This window comes from Corapipo altera, unplaced genomic scaffold (assembly GCF_003945725.1).
Source record: "Corapipo altera isolate COAL_440 unplaced genomic scaffold, ASM394572v1 104, whole genome shotgun sequence".
Taxonomy (NCBI): Eukaryota; Metazoa; Chordata; class Aves; order Passeriformes; family Pipridae; genus Corapipo; species Corapipo altera.
Window position 1 is genome coordinate 2785987 of NW_020884920.1, and position 25352 is coordinate 2811338.

At 40.7% G+C, this 25352-nt stretch overlaps 1 protein-coding gene across 1 annotated transcript in view; it reads right to left on the minus strand.

Moving 5' to 3' along the window:
* MAD1L1 (mitotic arrest deficient 1 like 1) overlaps window positions 1–25352 on the minus strand; it is a 353651-nt gene that overhangs the window by 293405 nt on the left and 34894 nt on the right. The window contains exon 10 of the mRNA XM_027656701.1: window positions 22550–22636. Coding sequence (XP_027512502.1) covers window positions 22550–22636 — 87 coding nt within the window. The remainder of the gene's footprint in view (window positions 1–22549; window positions 22637–25352) is intronic.

Consider the following 25352-nt stretch of genomic DNA (forward strand, 5'->3'; position numbering starts at 1 on the left):
CAATGAAACACTTCAATCTCCAACAGGTGAGCACATATTTATGAACTACTGCAAGAGTTCTGCAGCCTTTTCCTTTTTTAAACAACAAAATTGTATTTGACATCTAACAAAGCCATATATGTTATGGGAACACTTGGCAGTATTCAGCACTTATTTTTAAGGGAACAGACTGATTTTTTTAAAATTCAACAGCTAACACTGGAGGTTATTTTTGGTTGCTGGCACTTAGCTCAGCTCTAATTTCTTGTCACTTTAGCCTCCTATTCTGCCACACAGGCAGGTGGACCCCGAAGGCAGAGGCAGCACCCAGGCCACTAGAGAGGAAAACAAAAACTCATGAAGTGCCCTAGAGAAGAGAGACAACCACAAGGGATGCAGAAGGGGAGGAGGGAAGGATGACAGAGAAGAGGGAATGTTTGCCAGAAATTATAAATAAGCAAGAGGCAGTATAAGATTGTAATTATTAAACTGAAATCAAACCCATTCAATCCCAGTCATGGGCCTCTGAAGGATCAAACCTTACTTTCTTCAATGCCTGCACTTTTCCCCTCTCAATTCTGTCCAAGTATCAGTCCCTGTTTGACATTTCTAACATTTGGAATAGAAAGTAAATGTCTGACTTTCCTACTGTGACCACAGCCTTGATGTGGTGAAGGAATTCATGCAGATATTTTGGTCCACAGCTGAAATGGCCACTTAGAGCCAAAGAGAAAGGAACTCAACATTTAAGATATGAGTTAAAGCCAAAGGAATTCAGTTCAAAAATATAGAGTACATTTGAGTCCACCCACTGCAATAGTCTTTTGCAATTTTCTATCACAAAGTTCTTTATAATTAGCACACCACCAAGCCTGTTAATCCTCAGAAAAATCAATGGATTCAACTTTGGAAGACACAAAATGAAATTCTCCATACTGAAATGTCTCTCTTTAGCTCTAAGTCATTAGGAAAAAGAGGGTTTAAGAAAATCAATTATGGTCTTAACCTGCTCAGTCACAAAAAGCATGTCAGGAGAAAAATACAAGTCTTTTTAAACAGTTGTTATTGAGCAAGTCCCCTTACAGGCAGCCTTCTCTGACCATGTTGAATTATCTTAGGCACACACACAACATCAGATACTTCTGTAATCTACAAGACCACCTAACTAGTAAAACCCAATTTCCTTTGGTTTGTGGTTGTATATCTACTAATTCTTCCCATATGGTAATAAATCAAACGTCCTCCCACATCACCCTCATCAGCCCTACATCACCCACGCTTCCTCTTCCCTCCCCTCCCCACACTTTCTCTCCAAATTCTGTATTACTTTTGAATGTGTGGGCTACAGAACACACATACCCTTCTCCTTGCCACTGTCAAAACAGAGCAAACCAGCTGTCTCTGCATTTGGCTTGAGTGAAAGCCATATCCCTGCTCCTTCCTTTGCTGTTTTGCACAAAACTGGCTTTAAAAAACCTGCTCCCCCCTCCCCTCTGGTTTGGCAGTTTGGTCTGGAGTTTCCATAGATAGTCACATTTCAGATTTGTTGTGAATGTGAGTGTTATGAATATTAGTTTTGTGCCGGTTTCTTATCTTTACCAAGTGTTACGTGACAAAGTGCAGATTGGTTGATAATCACAGGAAAGTCAACAGAGCTGGAAGAAACTAATTCTTTTAGAAAGAAACAAAACCCACCAAACACTGGCCCAAGTAAAGCCTTGCTCTGTAGGGAACTTGCATGTACAACAGATAACATGTTGGAAATATTCTCTGACTATAATAAAAGAACTCTGAAGAATTCTTCTCTTCATTTTAGAGCAAAAACCAGCCCTTAAACTTTTGCCAAGAACAGACAGAAGGAAACATTTCGTCTACAGGCTTGCATTCTTTTGCCATAAAAACAAATTGAACGAATACAGCAAAAATCATGCAACATCTCCATCATTTCACACCACATTGTAATCATAATAAGGTTGCCAGAATTTAAATTCCTGCAGAATGGTTGTCCCTATAGGAATCTATTACCATACAGCAAAGCCTTTAAGCTCAATTTGCCAGGAGCTTGTTTGAAAGTCAGGGTCAGATGTAGCCTCACCAAAATGCTCACCTATGTCCTTTACCAAAGGAGTCATGTTTCCAGAACAATCAGGCAGCAATATATTTACTGCATGTTTAGGTATGAAGATTTTAAGCCCAAAAAAAAATGACATTTAAAGTAGGAAGAGAAAGAAATTTCCTTTGTTACCTTCTAAAAAGGTCCCAAAGGAAAGGTTATTTCTAGGGAACTCATTGGCTTATGCCATTATTTATCTGTAGTACAGATTTAATATTGTGGCCTGCAGTGAAGTGGATTCTGCTTTTTCCTTATTCTAGTTCTACCCAAGCCCAGTGCAAAAGCAGAAGAGCTTTATGAGCCAAACTAGGCAGGGCCCCTTTAGAAATCCATGGAAATTTTCAAAGAACATTAAAATGCCACAAACACTAATCAGTTGAAAATTGCAGAACATCTTTCTCATCAAAAAGAGCTCCCAAACCAAAGGCTAACTGAAAATTTGTCCCAGTAAATATCCCTTAATGTTTTTCTCCCATACCTATAGCACACATCCATCCATAATTAACTTGGTCTAAGTGCTCTCATTCACTTCTAGCTTTCCAATATTAAACTAAACTACTCATTTTTCAATTGTCAACCCATCTAAATAACTTTGCCACCAGCAAAACTCATCTCTTTCATAATTATAAGCAATACTAAGAGCCTCCTTTCATCTTTCAGTGAACACGTATTTAGCCACTTTCCAAATACCTGCTGCAATTTGTTATCCAGGGCTGCTTCTTGCCCCTGGCAGTCTCCTTCCTGTAATCCAGTGACATTTTAAGGATCCAACAATGCCCTGTACAGTGGCAGCACAGCACTTATTTTAAGACACTCAAATCATTTCCTGATACCAGTGACAGCGTTTCTTCAGCCTTTCAAGCTGCTGTTACATATCAGCAGATTTTTTTTTTTTTTTGGAACCACTGAACACGAGAAGACCTAAAATGTTTTTTCATTTGGATGTACAGCCAAAGTATCCTTCCAGTGGGCTCCTTACTCACTAACAACGGGTTTAAAATTCTAGAATACACACGCCGTTTATTAAGTAGCTTAAATGATCTACAGCCTTCTGAAGCTGGGTGAACTAACTGTTATTGCTCCATCAGAACTTGTTCTGCCTTCCATTTCCAATCACCTTCAAGCTTAAATTTCACTTAACACACTCATTTCCACTTTAAATATGGCCAAATCAAAGGAGCATATGGACATAAGTAGTAGTATTAAATATGGAGGCACTCCCCTCTAATAGTGTGATCAACTAATCAAGCAAAAAATTTGTAAAGCCAATATAATGAAACATTATAACACCATTATGAAACACAACAACCCATCTTTCACCATTTGACAGCACTGAGAAAAACTAATTACTAATACCACATCACACCAAACAAGAAAATATATTTTCATTGAAAAAGAGTTTATAGCTCTTGGTCAGTGTCTTTCTCTTGTTCACACATTGAGTGGTTTCTTAGCTACTAACTCTCCTGTGTGTTCACCCTTAATGCTGTATTTCTTATCTTACAAACCCTATTGACATAAAATCTCTCTCCACTTTGTACCGACTCCGTCTTCCACTTCAGCCCTATTAACTCATGTCAATACAGCAAAGGGAGCAAAAGAAAGCAGCAAAGTCAATACTCATCCATCACATTTCTGTGCAACGGCTGCAATGGAGAGGAACATGCAAAAAAGGAAGTGGCTGCACAGGTCAGAAGTTCATCTGTCAAATTAATATGGAGCATCCCAAGTATTCAGAGCAAAGACCACATGCTGAAGCAAAAGCTGCTCTATCTCCACCACAGTTTTGCAAGTAAAAGTCACTCACAAAATATGCTGTCCTTGTTTTAGGGAAATTACAGGTTGTGGTGGGATTTGCAAGATCATCCCACTTCTTTGCTATGCTTTTTCTGCCCTTCCTGCAATTGCATTTCTGTAACTAAATCACAAAAGTACCTCTGGGAATAAAGGAAGGCATCATCACTGAACACTTAACTGGACAGGATGATCTCTTTTCTCCCCCAATCCTTGCAACAATAGGAACACTAGAGATCTGAATTCAGAACAAAGGAGAAAGCATTTATCAGACAGAATAGCAGAGATTAAAGCATTTCTCCCTCTGATTGAATGACCACAGTATCACATTCCCTCTGCTCCTGCTGCTGCAGAGGAAGTGATTGAGCCCTGGCACAGAGGCCTTGCTGAGTGAGGAAGGGGGCAAATCCTCTCACCAGAATTTTAATCTCTTGCTCCTGGAACCAGGAAATCATTACCCAATGCAGCAGAGAAATGAATGCTACATCACGTCCAACGGTCTCCCTGCTGGCAATTTCTACGTGAGGGAGTTTATTTCAAAGAGACTGGGTAAGGGATTGCAGACCTTTAAGTTACACGGGACCCATGAAGGGCTAAAAGAACAAAAAGATCAAAAAAAAAAAAGGAATGAAAAAAGAAAAAACGAAATTGTGAACACAATTTAAAGACAGATGGAAAGAGACTGAATGAAATCCGTGGCTTCCACTGCAGAGCAGTAAAGCACATTAACTCATCTTGCCAAAGTACTCGCTGCAAAAGACATTTTAGTACCTTTTACACACCCCTGAGCTTAACTCAAGCTTCATTTCTCCTTTACAGTGGACAATGTTGTAGGTGCTAGGAAGAGAAAAAGGTAAGATTCTGAATGCTGGATTGATACCCAGATGAAGAGCCCTGTGCCTCCCCTCCAAGTCGTGCCAGTTCTCTGCTCATGCACAGACAGGCTGGGAGCACAGCTGTGCAAGGTGGGAACACACCAAGCCCTCCGAGCTGGCTGGACAGGACACTGCTGAAAATTCAAATCTCATCCAGCACCAGAAAGGGAAGTTTTGGCTTTCCTTTGTCCCCATATGTGCAAGGACGAACTCTCCAGAGGATTTGTTCTAAGTTACAGAATTACGCAGAGATAGGCCTATCAGGGCTCAAGAGCCAACCATCCTCTGTTACAAAAGCACCTCAGATACAAGATTAGAAATCATAACAGCACTTGGGCATGTAAGACAGCTTGAGATACTATCAGGAAGCTAATTTTTTTTCTAGGAAACCATTATCATATTTACTTAAAGGAAAAATGCTGCACAGTGCAAGTAAAAGTTGGCTATTGTTATCACAGGTCTTACAATTTTTATCACATCTCATAATACAGTTTCTCTCAACTACCAGTTCCTAGACATGGATTTTCATAATTTCAGAACCAATAATCACAGTAAGTTACTGACTCTCATCTTTACAGAAGAACCTTAATAAAACAGCAGGATCAGCACAATGAAAGCAAATAAAAAAAAAATTTGTTGACTTTAAATGCTGGGGGGTTGATGGTTTTTGCATTCCTGAGCTGTTCTGTTGGGCAGAATGTCAGTCCTGAGGGGATGTAAGGCCCCCTTGTAATAAGGACAGATTTCCATGTCCAGTTCTGGGCTCCTCAGAACAGGAAAGACACAGAGTGGGTCCAGCAGAAGCAACAAAGGTGATGAAGGGATTGGAGCATCTCCCTTACAAGGAAAGGCTGAGGGAGGTGGGGCTGTTCAGCCTCGAGAGGAGACACTGAGAGCAGACCCCATCAGTGTCTGCCAGTGTTTGCAGGGAAGGGTCAGAGGATGGACCAGGCTCTGCTCAGTGGGGCCCAGCAACGGGACAAGAGGCAACAGGCAGGAACTGATGCCCAGGAAGTTCCACCTGAACATGAGGAAGAACTTCTTTACCATGCAGGTGATCACACACTGGAATACATTGCCCAGAGAGGGTGAGAAGTCTCACTCACTGGAGGTATTCCAGAACTGTCTGGACACAATCCTATGCCACGTGCTCTGGGATGACCCTGCAGGGACGTTGGATCAGATGACCCACCGTGGTCCCTTCCAACCTGAACCACTTAAAAACAAAAAAAAAAGAAAAAAAAGTTGTAAGCTTTTAGTACAGAAAAATTTGAGGTTTTAAAGAGCAGCAAATTTGGCACCTTTTCCTTCCCGTTGTCTTGAAAACAACAGGTAAAGTTTGGTTGAAGAAATCAAATGCCACATGATGCAGAATTCACACAGAAGCACATACAATCAAGGCTTCCTAATTTTAATTTCTTGGTTTTCCTACTGTAGAAATCAAGAAGCAGTGGGGAAATAATGCAGGTTTCAAAAAAGGAAAAGGTTAGCTATTCAGATATTTGTTTAGATGCAAAGCTGAATGAGTGATGGGATACCTGGTTTAAACACACTCCAACTGCACAGCCTCCCAGAATGATTAAATGGATGCAATAAAGGAATTATTAAAATAAATGTAATTAATGTAGTTCTATGTCCAAGTTCTATGACCATTAAATCATTTGCAAAAACAAGAAGCAGACTGATTTATCATGGCCATTAATGCCAGCCTGTAAAGTCAATAAAGTTGACATTGAGTTTTCAGGTTAGTGGACAGAGGTCTCCAACATGCCAACTGTGCCTCAAGTAGACACTGTGTTTTAACTCGTTCTCCATTTGTGATATTTCAGACAAACAGGCACTGCTTTAATAACTCTGATGGATTAAGGGGCTTCTTGTTTGGTTTTGCTTAGTGGGTTTTCAAAATGGAAGCAGCAAAACAAATGGTCTAATGTTCTAATACGGTAAAGGATCCAAGTAAGTGAGCTCAGCCTCTGTGGCTCCCAGTTTGTGCTGAATGTGAAGGTTGGTGTAAAGCAGCTGCTAAGAGATACGAGTTCAGGATGTGGGAACTGAAGTTGTCACTGAAAGAAATCACCATAAACATTTTACAGGAACATTTGCTAACTGTTAAGCCACGATGAAATTGGAACAGACAAAACCACAGGCATCAGTTCTCAAACAGTTTTAATGCCAAAAGGTAATAAATGAAGCTGTGACCCATGTGGAGATCACAGGCACCAGCCTTGCCACTCTCTGAAGGAAGTTTCAAAGCCAAATACCCAACAGTTAAGAAATGTCAAATACATCCATGGAACCATCCTCCAGTAACTGCCTATCTTCCCACGCTATTTTAGCTTTTAAATGCAGCAAGAGTAATTAACCTCCTGGAAGGAGATGTATGAAATCATATTTTTGAAGCCTTATGAGTTACAGATCGAATAATTGCAATTAACAGATAAACTAGAGCTGCTCCTCAGCACTACATTTGTAGCCCAGCCCTGGGCTGGGCAGAGGATCCCTGGACCTCAGGGATTGGACATAAGTAGGGATTACTTGTTTACTCCTCAGGGATCGCTTGTTTACTCCTCCCCTAGCAAGGGTCTTTGGTTAAGAAGCCAGGCAGGAAGGTATGAACAAGCTTCCAATGGTTTTCACCACTCAGGTCAATCTGCAAAAGCAAAAAAATCCTTACTGATGGCCTAGAGCTTGCAGGGACAGCACCAGGATATGCAGATGGCTCTTGCAGCTCTGTTATAAAGACAGGTCCAGTCATAGCTCTTGGTTAGAGATGAGCAGTCAGTTACACTGTATTGTACAGATAGATAGATATATAATATATATATACACATCTATATAGTGTACAGAACTTGCTGAACCTTTCTATGAAAAGGAGAGAAACAGAGCCTCCCTCCTCTCCTCACATCTGCATTGATGCCTCAAAGCGTAAAGCAGCTCCTCAGATGAAAGGAAAAGGAGGAATTTTTTAACAATGAAATTCATTCTCAGCTGTGACAGGTTGTTTTTTTTTTTTCCTATTTCTGCACTGACTTCACTAAGTAGATGATCCTGGAGTTGCAGCTTAAGCCTTTCAGTGACTTACAAGCATCCTGCCTGCACTAAAAACGTCACTGCAGTGGACACTACCTCTCGTTTCTTAATTTTTATGACCTACTATATTAAAACCAGTTTAAATGTAATAAAGTCTGCAACATTTACAGCTACAAAATATGGGAGGACTGTAAAATTAGCCAAGCATAAAAGTAAGGGAGTTTCAAACATCCTCTGCTCACTTTCCAGGGACAATATACACACCATTGGCACGAACTACAAAATCAAAAGGAATTTAAATCAAATTAAAATTCAAACAACCTTTTCTCCTGCCTGCTAGGGGCTCAAGGGACGTTAACACACAAAGACTACTCTTCTGCATTGTTTCCTCAGGTTTTCATTCTCACTTTCTAAAATTTGTTTATAAAAGTGGTGATCTGAAATATTGATGATTTACTCTAATATGTGGTTTTGCTCAGCTGCAGCTGGTTTGGCAGTAATGACATACTTTTTCTCTTCACACTCCACCCCTTTTCTCCAGAAGACAGAGTTCGAATATAGGATTTTTAGATCATATCCTGAGTTGGAAGGGATCCCCATGGATCATCCAGTCCAACTCTGGCCCCGCACAGGACAGACCGAATAATTCCCCCTTGTCCCTGAGAGTGTTGTCCAAACACTCCTTGAGCTCTGTCAGCCTTGGGGCCAGGATCACTGTCCTGGGGAGCCTGGTCAGTCCAAACCACCACTTGGGTGAAGAACATTTTCCTAATATCCACCTAAACCTTCCCTTACACAGCTCTATACGTTTCTTTGGGTCACAGAGAGCAGAGATCGGAGCTGCCCCTCCGCTGCCTCTTGTGAGGAAGTTGCAGACTCTGATGAGGTCTCCCCTCAGCCTCCTCTTCTCCAGGCTGGACAGACCAAATACCTCAGCCACTCCTCACATGACTTCTTATCTAGACCCTTCACCATCTTCATGAGTTGTTCTCTATTTCTTCCTATCTTACCTTCTCTCTCAATCACTGAATACACACCTTTATAACATGTAAGGCAAACCACCAAATCCACACTGAAACAAAACTTAAGACTGCCATAGCAAATCCCTGTTGTAGAGCCAAAACAAAGCTGTTCTTAACTGTTCCTATCTCTCTGTCACTCCAACAGTACAAGCATGAACTCTGCAGGAGACTAAGGCAGGGTCTCTTTGCATAGTGGTCTGTTCCACAAAACATTGCCAGCTTCTTCCGTTCCCTAGGAAGGTTACGACTGTTTTCTTAATAGGATGCTATTTGATGAAAGGAGTACAAAGTTGATCGAAGCAAAACAAAATGTATCTGCTTTATCACATGTCTGTATGGAGCAGAATTCAAAAAAGTCTATTTGGGGCATAGGCAAAAGCCACAGGATTTGCAAGTGACATGAACTGTTCTTTGGCAAAGCCCTGCACAAGCAGTGACAAAGACATGCTTTAGTAAACCCTGTCATAAGGTTTGTTAACTCCCACCAGCCAGAGGGACAGATCTCTGACTTGCTTAACATCACACACAAGTCCTGGGTCAAAACCAGAGCCCAGAACAAAACCGTTTCCAAAGGTTCATTGAGTTTTGAATATTTCTGCAGTCCTGTCTTACACAGGTCTCTCAGTTCCCATCCAGCCTCTCCCTCATCCCGTTTACCTGAAGCAGCTTTAACATATTAAAGAAGCATCACATTATAGACCATAAGCACAAACACATGTCTTTGTACACACTTAGGAAGAACATAGATAACATTTACTGTACTCCAGAGAGGCTCCAGTCTAGGCCAGGTGTAAATACACAGGAGATATATATTGCTTATGCCATCAACTTCCTTCTAAAACAAGTCCTGGCTCATCTCTGCTGTAAGACTTCTGCTGGTCTCAGATTTCCTGCACACCCCCTGACCTCCACATAAGCCTCTCTTTACACAGTGGTGAATACCCAGCAGCATAAATCCCAGTATGGGAATATGTAAATAGTTCTGTATTAGTAACAATCAGCAAAGAGTCACGGATTTTATGACATGTCCGATTTTTCTCTTTCAAGACTGTGGCTCAATACCTTGCAGCAGAAACAATGATGTTGGGCTACCTTTTTGAAGTCAGGGAACTAGGAAAGGAACTTATTCTTAACAAGTGCTGTGGAAAAGATTTCAATTAAAAACTAGCCTGACTGATCAAGCATGGTAGCATCCACGCTGATTCCTTGGTTTGATTCAGTTTTTTTAAGGACATGAGGAACTTCTTCAAAGTCTGTACACGTTAAAAAAAGATGCCACTCACTTTATTTTTAAAACATCAAAGCCAATGAAGTCTGAGGCTGTCGGACCAGGACTGCCGGGTTTGCAAGGAGAAAGACACTGTAACTCCTGTCAGCCTCGATGACAGCTACATTATCCATGGGAGTTGCAACAACTCCTCTCTCTCTCGTTCAGTTCTCATTCAAGAATTAGACAACTGTCTCCAAAGGACAGGAAATGAGAAACTACTAAAACTTCATCCAGTCTCATTCTCCAGTATTCAGTTCAGCATTAATTCAGGGAAGAGGTGAAGTAACAACTTCAACAAAAAATTTAAAAATCCAAATTAAGAGCTTGCAAAAACTGAGGAATTTCTGCCTTCTACTTGGCAGGTATGTTTGAAATAAGGCCCATAGTTCATCATTCACAAGTTTGCCACAAATTTCCCAAGGGAGTCAGAATGAATTTCAAGTCTCCTCTGGCTTGAAGTATTAATGAATATTTCCTCTGTAAGTTCAAGAATGTCCACCATTGCTGTTTATACACAGAATCCTCACTTTCAAGCAGCAGCCTGTTAAGATTACACACCCCGAGTGCTCATCTTCTCCAGCAGGCAAAACTCTCCCTGCAGTTCAGAATAAGCATGTTATGAAGTTCTTTTGAAAAAGAGCACATTCTACAGGCAGCAGACCTGCATTCTGGTTTGAGGAGACAACTGGCATGCATTTTCTCTTTGCATAAAGGCATTTCCTTGGAGGCATGTGCAATCCATGCAAATGAAAGGTTTCCAAAAGGTCATTGGCAATATAAAATGTAATTAGCTTAAAAATATCAAGTATTTTTAGGCCACTCTGCCCCAGGTTATCTTACTGTTTCTTGGGTTTTTTAATAATCACAGTTATTATCAGCATTTTTTCTCCCTTTTGGATGCAATCAGGAAAGAAAAAATCTGACAAATACAATGTTAAAAGACATCATGTTACTCTCAAATAGGCAAGTTAGAGACTTACGACCCATGGCTGTGCACTGCACTACACATCATGACACGAGGTAACACAGCAGCAGGTGCACTTTTATTAAATAGAACGCAGTTAAAAAAAATAAACAAGCTACATAATACTGCTGCTAAGTCCAAACAGTTACTCAAAACTAACAGCAGATTTTGCCACGAGCACCAACATCCCACTTGGTATCTACAACTGGCCTTTCCCAGCATCAGCAGAGCCCACAGCACTTGCAGTGCAAGAGGCAGGAACAGTGCAGCTCAGTGAACACACTTGATCCTAGAAAGTGTTTGGACAAACAAAACAAAACTCATTCAGCAGTCACTGTATTGGCAGTTCAGACTTGCTGCTGCACCCGAGTGCCCAGAGGAGATAAGTCAAACAATATAGTAAAATTATTTTATTGACAGTCTAGAAAATAATATTTTTGGTTAATATTAAATTGAAGTTCTAGTCCCTTAACTGCAAGGCTGACACCCCAGTGCTGAGTCAGTGAAGCACTGGATTCACTGCTATGGAGATCCAACAAAAAAATGACACACACTATCTGCTTCCAATTTCCTTCTCTGTAGAAAAATTTCACTCTGCTGATTGTCTTACCCAAGTATCCAAACCCTGGTCATGTATCAGAACCAATTAGATGGTCTCTTTCTCACAGATGTGAACAGCCCTTTCATCTCTTCTGTCTGATACCTGCCCCTGTCCCACATCCCTTCTCTCTCAAACTGTCCAATTGATTAATCAAGTTAAACTCAGAGCAATTGTTCTCAACCTGCATTTAGCTTAAAGGCTTTTGCTTCTCTATCAGATTCGAGCATTGGCTGTGTGCCCAAAGGCATGTCTGCCTGCTAATCCTATCAGTGGGTCTAATAAAAGGTATTACTTCTCCTTACAAACCTGGCTCTGCTGATTCTTCTGTGAAACATCAAAATGCACTCTGACTTCAATAAGCTCCAATTCTTACACCAGAGCAAGATATGCAGAATGAAAAGCAAGGCATAAGAACCAGATGAGCAAGTCCACTCAATAAATTGTGAGTGTGACACAGCCAGACAACCTGTGTTGCAATTCTCTGCCTGGTAGCACAGGATTCAGCAGGAGGGGATGGAAGCAGCCCTGCTCCTCACTCCCAGCTACAAGAGAAAGGGCTACAAAGTCACTTCAGTCTGGTTCTTTAATGCATTGTCTCGATAACAATTTTTACCTCCAATGCAAGGTGCAAGAAGAGGGACTTTTCATGAGGATAACCCATGGGTATGTGCTGCTTTGTCAGTAGAGTCCCATAAAGAAAAACCCTCACAGCTTTTTCTTAAAGCATACGCTCTTTTTTATTAGTTGTAGATGCTTTGGACTCTGTGTACTGTAACTGCCACAGGCTAGATCTGATAATCCCTTATTTGTACAGTCAGAAAGGGACACATTTTGGTTTATTTCCATAAATATTTCAAAAGCTTTCTCTGGCTGAGAAACAGAGAGCCTCTTCAGTAGTTTTTCCACTCATAAGAATTTGATTGTTGTTACTTGAATAAAAGGAAAGCTTGGGGGGTTTGTTGGGATTTTTTTTCATGGTTTTTATTTTAACTGATTTCCATCTCTTAACAGTGAGAACATATTTTAAAAGTTATGAATATGAACATTGTTTTAAATATTGAAAATATGTAAAACCAGTCTATACATAATATATGACAAGGAAATTACATTTTGCTGGAACACTGTTTTAAACTCTAACAGAACATCGTGCCCAACCCTTCCTTCTGACCACACATCCAGCCCCAGCGGGCCCTCTAAATGTCACATCCTACCACAGTTTTTCTTGTACGGCTAAAGGAAAAATAAATCAAGTAACCAGCAACAAAATAACTGGACCAGTTGCCAGCTACCCCTCCTGAACCCATCTCTATCTCCTCTCCTTCCTAAGGACATTCCTGCAACACAATGACTGCACTGAGAAATTATCAGAATTTCTTCTAAGCAACAGGGCATGGCTGAACCACTGCTGCCCAAAACCACAACAAATACTGTTTCAAAGAGAGACAGAGAGAGGAACTGACTATAAACACATTTCCCTTTCGTGATGTTCATGCAGGAACCAAACAATCAGTCTGAATTTGGGAATTTAGGAAATCTTGTGGACAAAGAGAAAGGAGGAAGCACTAGCAAGGCACAAACCCTCAGGATCTTTCCAATGTTTAACAGAAGACCTTATTTATAAGCCCAATTTCTTAAGAAGGCCCTGTGTTGTTCTCCCTTTGCTTGACTCCTTCAAACCAGTTTCTCCTTCCTTAAACAGATGCCTCAGAAGTGTCTTGATGCTGCACCAAAAGCCACACCAGAGCTGTAGTAAAAGGCTACAACTGGGCCATGAAGATGCCAGGAGGCTTCTCTTAGGAAGACAGGCTGAGGGAGCTGGGGCTGTGCAGCCTGGAGAATAGACAGCTCCAGGGAGACCTTACTGTGGTCCTCAAGTACCTAAAGGGGTTTATAAAAAGGAGGGAGATGGACTTTTTATACAGGCAGACAGTGACAGGACAAGGGGCAGTGGTTTCACACTGACAGAGGGCAGGCTTAGGTCGGTTACTAGGAAGAAATTCCTTACCCAGAGGGTGGTGAGGCCCTGGCACAGGTTTCCCAGAGAGGTTGTGGATATCCCATCCCAGGAGGTGTTCAAGGCTAGGAAGGATGGGACCCTGAGCAACCTGGTCCAGTAAATCACATCCCCACCCATGGCAGGGGGTTGGAATGAGATGGTCTTTAAGGTCCCTTCCAACCCAAACCATTCTGTGATTCTGTGATCTGAGTTCTCCACAGAAAGAGTTTCTGAGAGAGGCACATTCACATCAAGATGTTCTACAGCTTCTTTCTTTCCTTTCACTTGTAACATTTTTTAGCTAATTGGTTCCAGAATTTATAATCCTGGTGACAACACCCTGGCTGTGCAAGGCAGAGAAGGTGGAGGAGGAGGGGAGAGAAGCCAGAGCAGCTGCCAAGGCTGCCGGCACCATCTCCTGTTCTGAGCTCGTTACTGCAAAGCACCAGCACTATCTCAGGATGCCAAGGCTCCCCTCGCTCACCCAGGCAGCTCAGGGTATCTTATGCTTAGAAATATCACAAGACAACTTAGGAGGTTTTATGCAGACTCCAGAAAAAGCAGGAATCCAAATATGAAGTGCAGCTAAAACTACCGAATTTGAAAAGGAGAAAATTAAGCAGCCGGGGGGGAAATGCAATTACAGCAGAAAAAAAAAAATGTGTTTCACCATTAGCATTGCACAATAAGAAGGTTTGTCAGGCACTGGTTTAGCCTACACATGTTCACATCCGTCAGCATTTCCATGATAAATCCTAATTTTCGCCATTGTTGATCACATTGAACTAAAACTTGGTATGCAAGTTTTTAGCACAGATGCTCAAATAAATTATGCACATTAGTCATTTAACTTTCAGAGTAGCAAGAGAAAGCTGCTTTTTGGGAGGGGGGTTGACTGCAATTTATGACAAGTTTTTTTTTTGCCTTACACAGCTAAAAAAGACAAGCAGCTTACTTCTTTATTAAACTTTCCAAGCAGTATGTCTTTTGCACAGATGATAAAACTTTGACAGTAGGAGAATATTTATAACCACCACCAGTGATATACATACAGTATTTCACTCTGTACATTCACATGTGCATGCAAGCAGCCATGAAGAATATTAAAATGAAAACACATAATGAAAATACCAATAACAGCAGGCTGAAAGTGGCAGGCAGTAGAGATGATGTGATCCAGATGAGAAATTGTTAGAGAGGTGATTAGTTATGGAGCTGAACAAAGTGTACGTGCAGATACAATCAACTGATTGAGACATCCCAGGCCAGACAACCTATTTTTCAGACATAACCTTATTCTGTGCAGTATTTGAACTGACACCGCTTCACAGCAGTTACAAAATCCTAGAGAATTCACATTTACCTTGGTAAAATGTCTCAGTGTATTCTGCCTGTCCCCATCAGTCTGCTTAAAATAAACAATATAAACAGTATCCTAAAATATTTTAGAAAAATCCATAGTCTTCGACACTCCTCTTATTACAGCAGCTACAGGAGGTGTTCAGGTAAATGAGTACGAAGAGACAGAAAATTCATTCTGCATTCTGCCACCAATCTTCCTCTGGCTTCCCATGGCTGCTCAGGAAAGCTATACTGCAGTTCCAGCATTACAAATTAAGAGCAAAAAAACTTATACACAGACTTGTTTGACTGTTGACAGTTTCTCATGAAACACTTCAACAGTTCAGGAGCTGTGGCCAGGAATATCATTTTAAGATACTAAAGGGGAAGAAACAGACGTGTAACACATGCTTTTGGGGGACAAGGAAACAAAAAGTTCTTCATAGATAGGAATTAATGTGTTTTATCTGCCTTAAAAATAACGAGGTGCAGACTAGGCAGGACAGATGAGCAGAGGTGTTTGTTTTCATTCCTGTGGTCTTCTGGATCTGCGTGTGAGAACGTGAGACACTCGGTCACTGTATTCAGTGACTCAGCACAACCCAGGTAAACACAAAGCTGCTCCAGAAACTAAGTCAAGACTTCTCGGGCTACATTCATCTACCTCGTCCATGGAACCATCCTGGTGACTTCAAGACTGATTCCTCAAGATATTACCAAACTGACAGGCTCTCCGCTTTCCAACTCACATCCAGTTTTTCAAGGCATACTGCCACGCTGCAGAGGCAATAAAAGACAAATCCTTAAGAACTGGAAATCTTAAAGCACTACAATTCCCAGAGCTCTACACAAAGCTTGGCAATAGGCTGAATATATGGTTTTACATAATACTATTGGTTTCAAAAGTAGAATATTTTTGTACTGCTGCCTACTGCACAGCTGAGATTACAATTCCTCCCTTTGTATTCATATCACAAATATACCACCGATGTGGAGCACTCTTCCTTTGCCCATCAGCCTCCTGTAAATCATTAGTTTGATCATAGCATCCCTCTGCTAAGAAGGAAAGAATAAGAATAATGAAAATAGATAATAAGTTTTGACTTCTAATTACTTCAATAATTCTAAATATTCATTCTGGTTTCTGAGAACTCCTGGCTAGTATTAAGATACATCTATTTCAGCCAGCTAGAATTTTTAGGAATTTTAATCTCACAGAAGCGAAAGATTTATAGTGCAGATGTGAGTCATGCACAGAAGAGATGCGAGGCTGACTTCTCCTTCCCTAACTTTTACAGTGCAGCTCCGTGTTGAAACACAGTGTCTGCTGTACAACACACCACCAGGAACAGTCTGTGCTTCCTATCAAACTAACTGTTTATTTTTACACATTTTTCTGGTCAATAATGCACACTGCTACCAAGGGAATGCTGAATCAGCATCTCCAGGTGAGCACTAACAAATAAAAGCTATTGTTTATTCTAGTAATAAAGAGATGCACAGGCACCAGGGATGTTGGCAGCAATGCCCGGGGTCAATCACAAACATTGGAACAAGAACTATTAAGAACAGAGTTAAATAATTTCTAACATTTTTTTAATCATTAGAAGTGATCAGAGCACAGATTATCCCTGAATGTTCTCCCAGAAGCACAGTCAAATAAAAGGTAAGAAACCAAGTATTAATATTTGTGCTGATTTTGCACTACACAGTTTCCAACAGAGCTCCAGGCTGAGAAGATGGTACAGTTACCATTATGTCTGTCCCTCTAGGCAGCTTTTTAGGCTTTCCCTATATATTTTCTTTTAAACAGAAAGAGTAGTTCCATGAGCTCCAGAACCAAAGTTGCCTGGTTTCCTATGGGTTTCTCTCTCCAAAGGTGACTATTGACTCAAGTAGACTTCTGTTTCTCATATCAAAATGATACGAAACATGAAAAGCATGAAAACGATGCCAATGACGTTGCCATGGTATTATCAAATGCCATAAGCCTTTGGAAAGCATGGCATAGCAGGAATTATGGATTGTGATGCTACCAGGGTACCAGAACAGGGCTCCCTGAGTGCCAGGCTCAAGGTGGCCAAGGAGGTCCGGTCTTCAAAGGAGCCTCACTGAGAATGTGACATTTAGGAGGGTCTGTTTGCATGCAGGGCTCTGATCCCAAACAGGACATGACCTCAGGATGTCTCCCAGGGAGATGAAGATCTGATGTCCTTAAACTTGCTGAAATTTATTATTTTTGAGACCTCTACCATCTGCCAAACTTGTCAGAATACAACTTGCAAGTTCAAAAGTAGGGTAGGCACAGACAATCTCATCTACATACACGCACAAAGCACAGTAATAAGCTTCACTTCCTCAGGAAATCAGACTAAAAATGGCACAATCATGAAAAGCAAAGGTCTGGGCAAAATCCCATGTTTTTTGAATTAGAAGCATAAGTCAATGTCTTGGTTAAATTATTTTTTGCCTTCCTATTTTCTGCTAACTATATGATAGAAAAAAATTAGAAAAGCTTTGTATCTACCCAATTAGAGCCATGAATAATCAGATGTTGCTCTAGAAGCTTACTGTTTGAATATGTAGATTGGTCACTTAATGGGACACTACCAAGTACCTTCTGCTATAAAAGTGAAGGAAAGATCCATTTTGGAGAACAAAAAAGCAATACCTAGAGTCATTTCTTCATAACCTCACTCTGTAAATGAATGCAGAACCTGCCAGCAGTTAATATTGCCCTGAAGCACTGTGAATAAACATTTGTCTGGTATTAGGTACACAGACACCTCCACATATAAATCAAGGTGCAATGTGCCATATAGATGAACAAAGGAAGGGGGAAAACTTCCCTACCTCGCCCTGTATTAGACATTAAGTGCTTCTTTTGATCACAAAATAACTCATAAAGCCTATTAAAAAGCTAGCACTTTTCCCTCTGTCAGATAAAAGACACCTCACTGTAATTAAACTTCTGTCCAACTTTCCAGAAGATTAGGGGAAGAAGTCCCACAGGCTCTATTTGTTTTTGTGACTGACACACCTTGGGACATCCAAGGAAAAGAGAAGATGGGCAATAGATTTACAACACTTCTGAGCTAACAGCCCTTATGGAGATGGACGGCTCTGAGCTTATCATCACTCATCCATTGTTTTTTTAAACAAACCCTGCTGCCCAACCTAAAAGCATTTTCTTTTCAGTTTGCAATATACATTCCCCAGTCTTCAGTGGTTTTGGGGTTTATTTCATTTTAAGCAGCAACACATAGAGCAGGTTCTTTGGGCAAATCAGTTTAACACGATTTATATGAGTAAAAGTGGTAAAGAACCATGACTTTAAACACAACTCTGTGAGCACTTGGAGTAGGAAAATACTTTTTCAAACACATTCTGTATGTCCCTTTTCCCACATGAAACAATATGTCAAAACACATGGCTGGCTCTCTGACAGCAGGTGATGGGAATAAGCCATCAGCTTCAGGATCTCAACACCAGAACCAAAGATTTACTGCTCTTCCCTTTTCCTTTGTGCCCTTCACCCTGTCCTGAACCAACTTCACCTACGTGTTTCCTTGTATTTGACTTTCCAAAAGACATCTCAAGGCCCAAAGTCAATATTGTATTTGGACAGCAAGAGGAAAAGTAGAGATGACCATTCTGGGAGGTACCACAAGTAACCAAAGAAGTCCATTTTCACAGCCTGTCTTTCAGAACTGCAGCAAAGCTCGAGCTGTAAGCAGCCTCATTCCTTCACGTTAACCACCTCACAGGACAACGCTGATGAAAAGTTTCCCCCTATATCCCAAATTCTAGAATACTCTGCCAGGATTGTTTTAGAAAATCTCTCCAGAGACTCCAAATATGCAGCTAGAAATCATGGAAAATAAATATGCAGCTTTTCTCACTTTAAAAAAAAAAAAAAAAACAGTGCAACTACTACATCATTTTTCCATAAGACAAAAGCTTATGAATCACTTGGCCGACTTTTCATATTATAAACTACAACCATCAACACATTTCAGTGCACAATGCCTACAGCATTCACAGTCAGGGGGGAAAATGTGCTTTAACTAATGGTGGCTGCATGGTTAACTTGACCCGCTAATTAAACACCTTCCTTTCATCACTTTTTCCTAAACAGCAGAGCAGACACACTTGGTGCTATCAAAGTGACCCTGGGCAATCTTCTTTTGAGCTTTTGAACCTTTGGATTGCTATCTTTGTTCTGCAGTTAAAAAGCTCCACGATACTTCCTCCTGCTGCTGCAAATATAATTTACTCTATTTATAAGACTTCCAGCAACACACTCCAAACCAGCAGTGAGAGTCCATCACACACGATTAATGGCACTTTCAGCTACATTACTCAGCGATCCTGAAGTTGCCAAGAGAAGTGAGCTGGTGCTTACGTGTTCATTGCTGAAGGGACCCTCTCCTCTTTCCCCATGCTGGCACCACAGGAAGGTTTTCTGCCCCAGGAAAAATAGCAAGTACCGAGAGAGTCTGTGCAACTCAAACATGTAAACAATCACTGCTAAAAGAAATTGATTTCAACCTGTGGTTCAGGAAATTCAGTGCTGCGGTTCCGTGTCTAAAAGCACCCAAGGTGGGTGATGGAGCAAACGGGATATGCATCATCATTTGAACTCTGGGAGGCCTTGAGACATTGGCAACTGCACAGGCTACACAAAACACAGATTGCACTGCAAGCAAATACCAGTGCAAAAGGTGGGTTTGTAATGGTGTTGCCTCTTTGTGGTGGGATGATCTCTAGGGCCTTTTCAGTAACGCAAACACTGGCTCTAAAAAACGCACAGTAATAAATGGAAAGTGGGTGAAGGATGGAAAATTGAGATAAAATAAATTTTCTCTGTTTAGCAAAGCCATATGGCATTTGGAAAAAGTTGTTACTGTGTGTGTATTAACCATAACTCCCCTTTTTAGATCAGCTAAGGGGTACTAGTTGAGCTAGATCTGTCTCCAGTTTTACAGAAATGGATGGCACCTTCCATAGCAAATTATTCCCCTGTGGTACCTTTTCCACGCCTCCTTTGTTTTCTGAAGTCACTTCCTGCTCATATGCCCCTACATTAACAATTAACTCCTGCTTTGCTCCTGAGCATCTCCTGTTATTGAAAAGAAACTGGAGACTGTTTGTCAGGTTGTGAGACAAATAGTAGCTGGCAAGTGTCTATCACAGCCACTAAACAGTGTTGGAAAGGTACCATTACTAAGAATAAAAACCAAGCTCACTGCAGTGTAAAGACTGAGACAAAGAATAATCAGCTTGCAAAAAAATTACCTTCCAGGCACTCTTCTGCCTGTGTTTAAAAGCTTGGTGATCAGCCATTTAGGGAAGAGGGTCATACAATCAATTGTCTCTAACTTCACACGGAAACCTCCTCTACTAAACTGAATTTTGCACTGTAGCAACAGGTAAGCCAGGACTATCTGAGATTCTCCACTTCATTGCCATAAAAATAAATTTAGATGCCAACGTCTGATGATGTTTTCTTAAGCATCTACCAAACCATTAATTTTAATGGAGAAAACTAATCCAAGACTTTTAGGGCAGGCAAAAATATTTGGTGTTTGTACTGCACATTGCTCTATACACACATAGCCACAGACTTTATAAATCAAACACTGCACTATCAGCACTGAAGACAACATATTTCAACTAAGGGCAAAAGAACTTGTAGCTGGAAAAAAAAAAAACAAACCAACAGAAAGCTGAATAAGTGCTGGGCTCCATCACTAGAGGGAGGCACGACCACATATTAAGTTATTGCAATACACAGACAATCCTGAACACAATTACGAAACAAATAAAAGAGAAGACCATCAGCTAAATCTGGAAAAGATTCAGGGAAAGGAGAAAAGTAGGTTTTCTTCCTTAACAAGGCTTTATTTCCAAAGACTCAAAACCTTCTCCTGGGAACTTTCAAATCATCTGTAATGAAAGGTTTTTAAAAATGTGTCTTATTGCCTACCTTTTACGGCAGAATAAAGTATGTGACAGAAGAAAGTCAAAATTACCAGTTTCAGAAATGACACACAGCATTGCATCAGGAAAATGTTACAATTTTAATTTAAGCAGGCTTTACAGCCCATTTAACTTGAAATCAAAAAGTAATTTTAATCGTGTTTTTATTTTTAAACTAAATTGGCACGATTACATCTAGATGAACAGACACTACCAAAAAGCTGCTTTTTCAACAGACGATTCCCCTTGGCCATTAATAAATTTAGAAAAACCACTTCTCAGAGAGGCTGTGAAAAGCAGCTTAAAAAAAAAACCAACCCAAATCTGTAACTCAAACACTACCATTTTATTGATCATTTTATTTGATCATTTAATCAACTGTGGGTTTGAGGGTTTTCTTGGTTTATTTTTAATATAAGAAATGTGGGGTTTATATCAGTGAGATTTTTTTTTCTCCCCCCACTGTAAGCTTCTCAGCAAAAAAAAACCACAAACCAATTTGGCTGGCTCTGGTGGGAATTTACACCTTTTACAACTGACTAAACAGTTTCATTAACAGCAGCAGCACAACCAAAGCTTTTAACACCCAGCTTGAATCCTGCCCATCATTAGTAAGGCAGAGCCCAACAGACTTGAACCAAAATGTACCTCAGGAGAAACATTAGCAAATGCTGCCCACGTCAAGCTAAGTGTGCTCGTCCTGTGCTCAATCACGGTCTGTGACTGCTTTACATTCAACACCTTTACACCAAAGGCTGAAATTCTCCACACTCCTGTTGCTTAGACAAGGCAGCTACAGCCCGGCAATGCAAACAGTCCAGAGCCTTTTTGAAAGGCAGGGGTATTGCTTTTAACAAAAACAGACAGAGGGTTCCTAATGTGAGGAAATAAACGGTGAGGGAAGCAAAAATATGCGTGCTGAGGGAGAGAAGGACTTTGTGTCACGCTATGGAGCTGTGTTCAGCAAGGCTGTGTAACCAGTGCAGGCTGGAAAGTTAAGCTCTGGCAGACAAATTCATTTTCCCATTAGATATTCACTCCCACACCAGGGCAATGGCTTAAACACCCTCATATTTCAAATATATATCTCACTCCATAAATGGACTGCTCCTCCCAAAGCCTTACAGTACTTTGCCATCAAAACTGCAAACATCCTTTTCCACCAGCATCTCTACAAACTGGTCCTTTTACAACTCATTTCACAGTCCTCAGAGCCCTTACTCCCTTTCCCATACCCAGGTGGCTACTTTGCACATTTTGCTGTGACATTCCCTTTTCAGATGAAACTGTCTGGGAAAGCAATTCATTTCCCCTTGCAAACACTTCAGCTCGTAACATAAAACTCAAATAACTCTTCAAATAACTGTATCCACTCACAGTTCTTCACCTTTTTTTTCCCCTGAAGGATTTAAGTAAGCAAAAAGCTCCAAATCAGCATGAGAAAGAAGACAGCACAGAAGGCTCCATGGAAGAGCAAGGAAATCTAAAGAGTTGGTCTCTCAGTTTGCAGTCCTTGTTTCCTTTTTAAGTGCTTTATTACGGTAGAGTTTTGCCATCAGCATCCACCACTGGTATCACTCACCTGTTCATGAAGGTGGAGTTCTGCTCTTTCAGTGCAAGCTCCCGTTGCTGAAGGGCCACAATTTGCCTCGAGAGATCATCAGGTGTCCTAATTAAAACAAAACAGGAATTTTTTAACAAATCATTGGTTAAAAAACTACATTCCATACATAACCATAAAACAGGTCTCACCAAAGGCAGCCAAGGCAATATCCCAGGGCCAGGTTTGCTGCAGTCCCTTAGAACAACTCAGAGCTGCATCCTGTCTGGCTCACACAAAATCCTGTGTTATTAAAGCCATCACAGGATTAATATTACAAGGGTAAGAAAAGGAGGAAATAAATGTAAATACAGACTGTACAATTCAACAACTCTGGCTACTGCTGAACACACTCAGAGTGTAGAGGTTCAGGTACATCACAGGTGATTCAAAGCAGGGTTGTCACACAGTTACCAGTGTGCTGACTTCAGGGTCCTTCATACATGATTCCAGAGTCATGGGAGGGAAGAAAAAATCCAAGAGCTCTAGGTAACACTTCAAGTATCACTGACAACCTTCCCTTGCCAATGACATCAAAGATTTCCATAGATCTACAGTTGTCAGGAATAGGTTTATTTTTTCATCAAATCCAATGACCAATTCTTAAAGATCTGACAATCCCAGACACCACATCAGCAGTCTGCAGGAGGAAAGTGTTCTTTCAGAGGTCTCTCTTTAAGTCATGAGTCTCTTTAAGTCACTCTAAATGAAGGCAGCTTATAAAAATTAGGAAAATATTTTTGTCTTGAGTCATCAGAAAGGTTTCCCCAATCCAAAAGAGAAGCATCTATATCACACTTCCCCAAAGGAAAGGAAGCTGGAAAGGGTGTCCCTGTATGTACCAGGTACATACATCCTTTTGCTCCACAAGATGCACCACCCACAAAAGGGAAAAGTGACCCAAACCTTGAAGGGGTTTTTCACAGGGAGCGAGTGGAAAGGCAGTTTTGCAGCAATGAAATCTGTAGAAACACAGGCTCTTGTGGCCCCAAGATGCAAGTCAAGGTTTCGCTCTTGCTGGCAGCTGAAATTAGGCCTGGTCAGATTTTACTTTATTCAAATATAGCACTAGAATAAGGCCCCTGCTACTCCAAAAACTGAGCAGGGAGAGGTGCCTCTAGCTTGACCATTGGGATTCTGGTTGAATCTAGAACTAATTTCTCTGATGATAACACTTTTCAGCCAACTATACACATCAGAAAAGGTATCACTTTTTCTCTTTTATCATCTGTCACTTCCAGTCAAGCGAAAATTAGTTAAACACTGAGTTGCTGCAGATAGGATTCAATTCTGGCAGTCCCAATTGCAAAGTTCCTGTGTTTCACTTTCAGAACTGCACACTTGTCTCCTTCCTCAGCAGACAGCTTTGAGGGCTCTAATACAATTTGTGTTACGTCCAAGTCTTAACAGTCAATATATAATAAAACAGATGGACATGTTCTCCCATTGCAGCAAAGAAACCAGTCAGAACAGGACGAAACTATTCTTCAAAGACATCACACTCAATGGCCAAGGAAACTATGAGAAGAAACCAAGACACAACCTGGAAATGGCTTGGCTAAAACATCTAAAATTCAAATTCTAGTAGAAGTGATAAGTCAATTTTAAGCCAACATGCACCTGGGTTTTCAAATGTGTTGCAGCACTAAATAACACTTCAAACTCCTGTACCTGAGCCTGAAGGGATCCTCAGCTTGAGCAGTTCCCCAGCTCTTTACTGAGGGTACCTGATGGCTGAGTATCAGAGCACCAGAGAAATAATTCAACCCAGTCTGACAGAAGTCACATCTCCACATAATCCAGGAGCAACAGCAAAACTCTGCTGGTTTCTGGGACTCTCAGCTCTGAAGAGCTCAAATCTAACACTGCTCTAACAACAAAAATCCTATAAGAGCAATCTGTAAAACTACAATGTGATTTCAACATGGGTTCTATTTGCAGGAAATGGATCTCTGACTCAGACTTTTTCCTCATTAATTAAGTAAGTAGATGTTCTCTTTTCACAGTAGTTTCTAACTAAAAATTCTAGAGATAAGGATAAAGGGAACTTGGTATTAATTCTGATGTGAAAAAAATTTACAAAGTATGTTTTTGCTTTCCACTTCACCATCTTTCACAAGCAAAAAAAAAAAAAGAGAGAGAGAGAAAACACGAGACAGAAATGGACTGGGCACACTTAGTCTGTTTGGCAAAGAGAAGCTCTAAGCAGATACACCAATTTCAACAGGAACAGTTTTTGTACAGCATAATGCCAAGACAACAAGGTTCTGAAAAATGCAGTTCTAAACCTCTCATAATTCACCCAAATATAGCAGATTTACCACAAGGTATCAGGCATCTCTCTGGCCATGTTGAGTGCCAGTCCCCCACAACAGTGTTTGGACCCTGCATCAATAAAATAACAGCACAGATTTCTCTTTTTCTAATGTGCAAAAAAATGTATTTGCCTCAATTTTTTACCCATTTTCTCAGAAATTCATACCATTGTGTATTAGGACTGAGACAGGGAACTGAAATTAATCCAATAGTAAAATGAGACAGGACTATAAAAGCCACAGATTTCTAGTAATGAGAGCTGCTGACCGATTTCCAATAAAAAACAATCATTCTCATCTGTTTGGCCATTCAAACCAACAATCAGCTTCCAATCTCAGTTCCAGCAATTGGCAGCTTAAGTTTACATTTAATTCTGGAAGATGTTTTATTGGCATTAGATACCTTCTATTACTTTATTTTTTTTAAGTGGAGCAGCAGAGAAAACAAAGGCAATGGGTATTAACCCCCT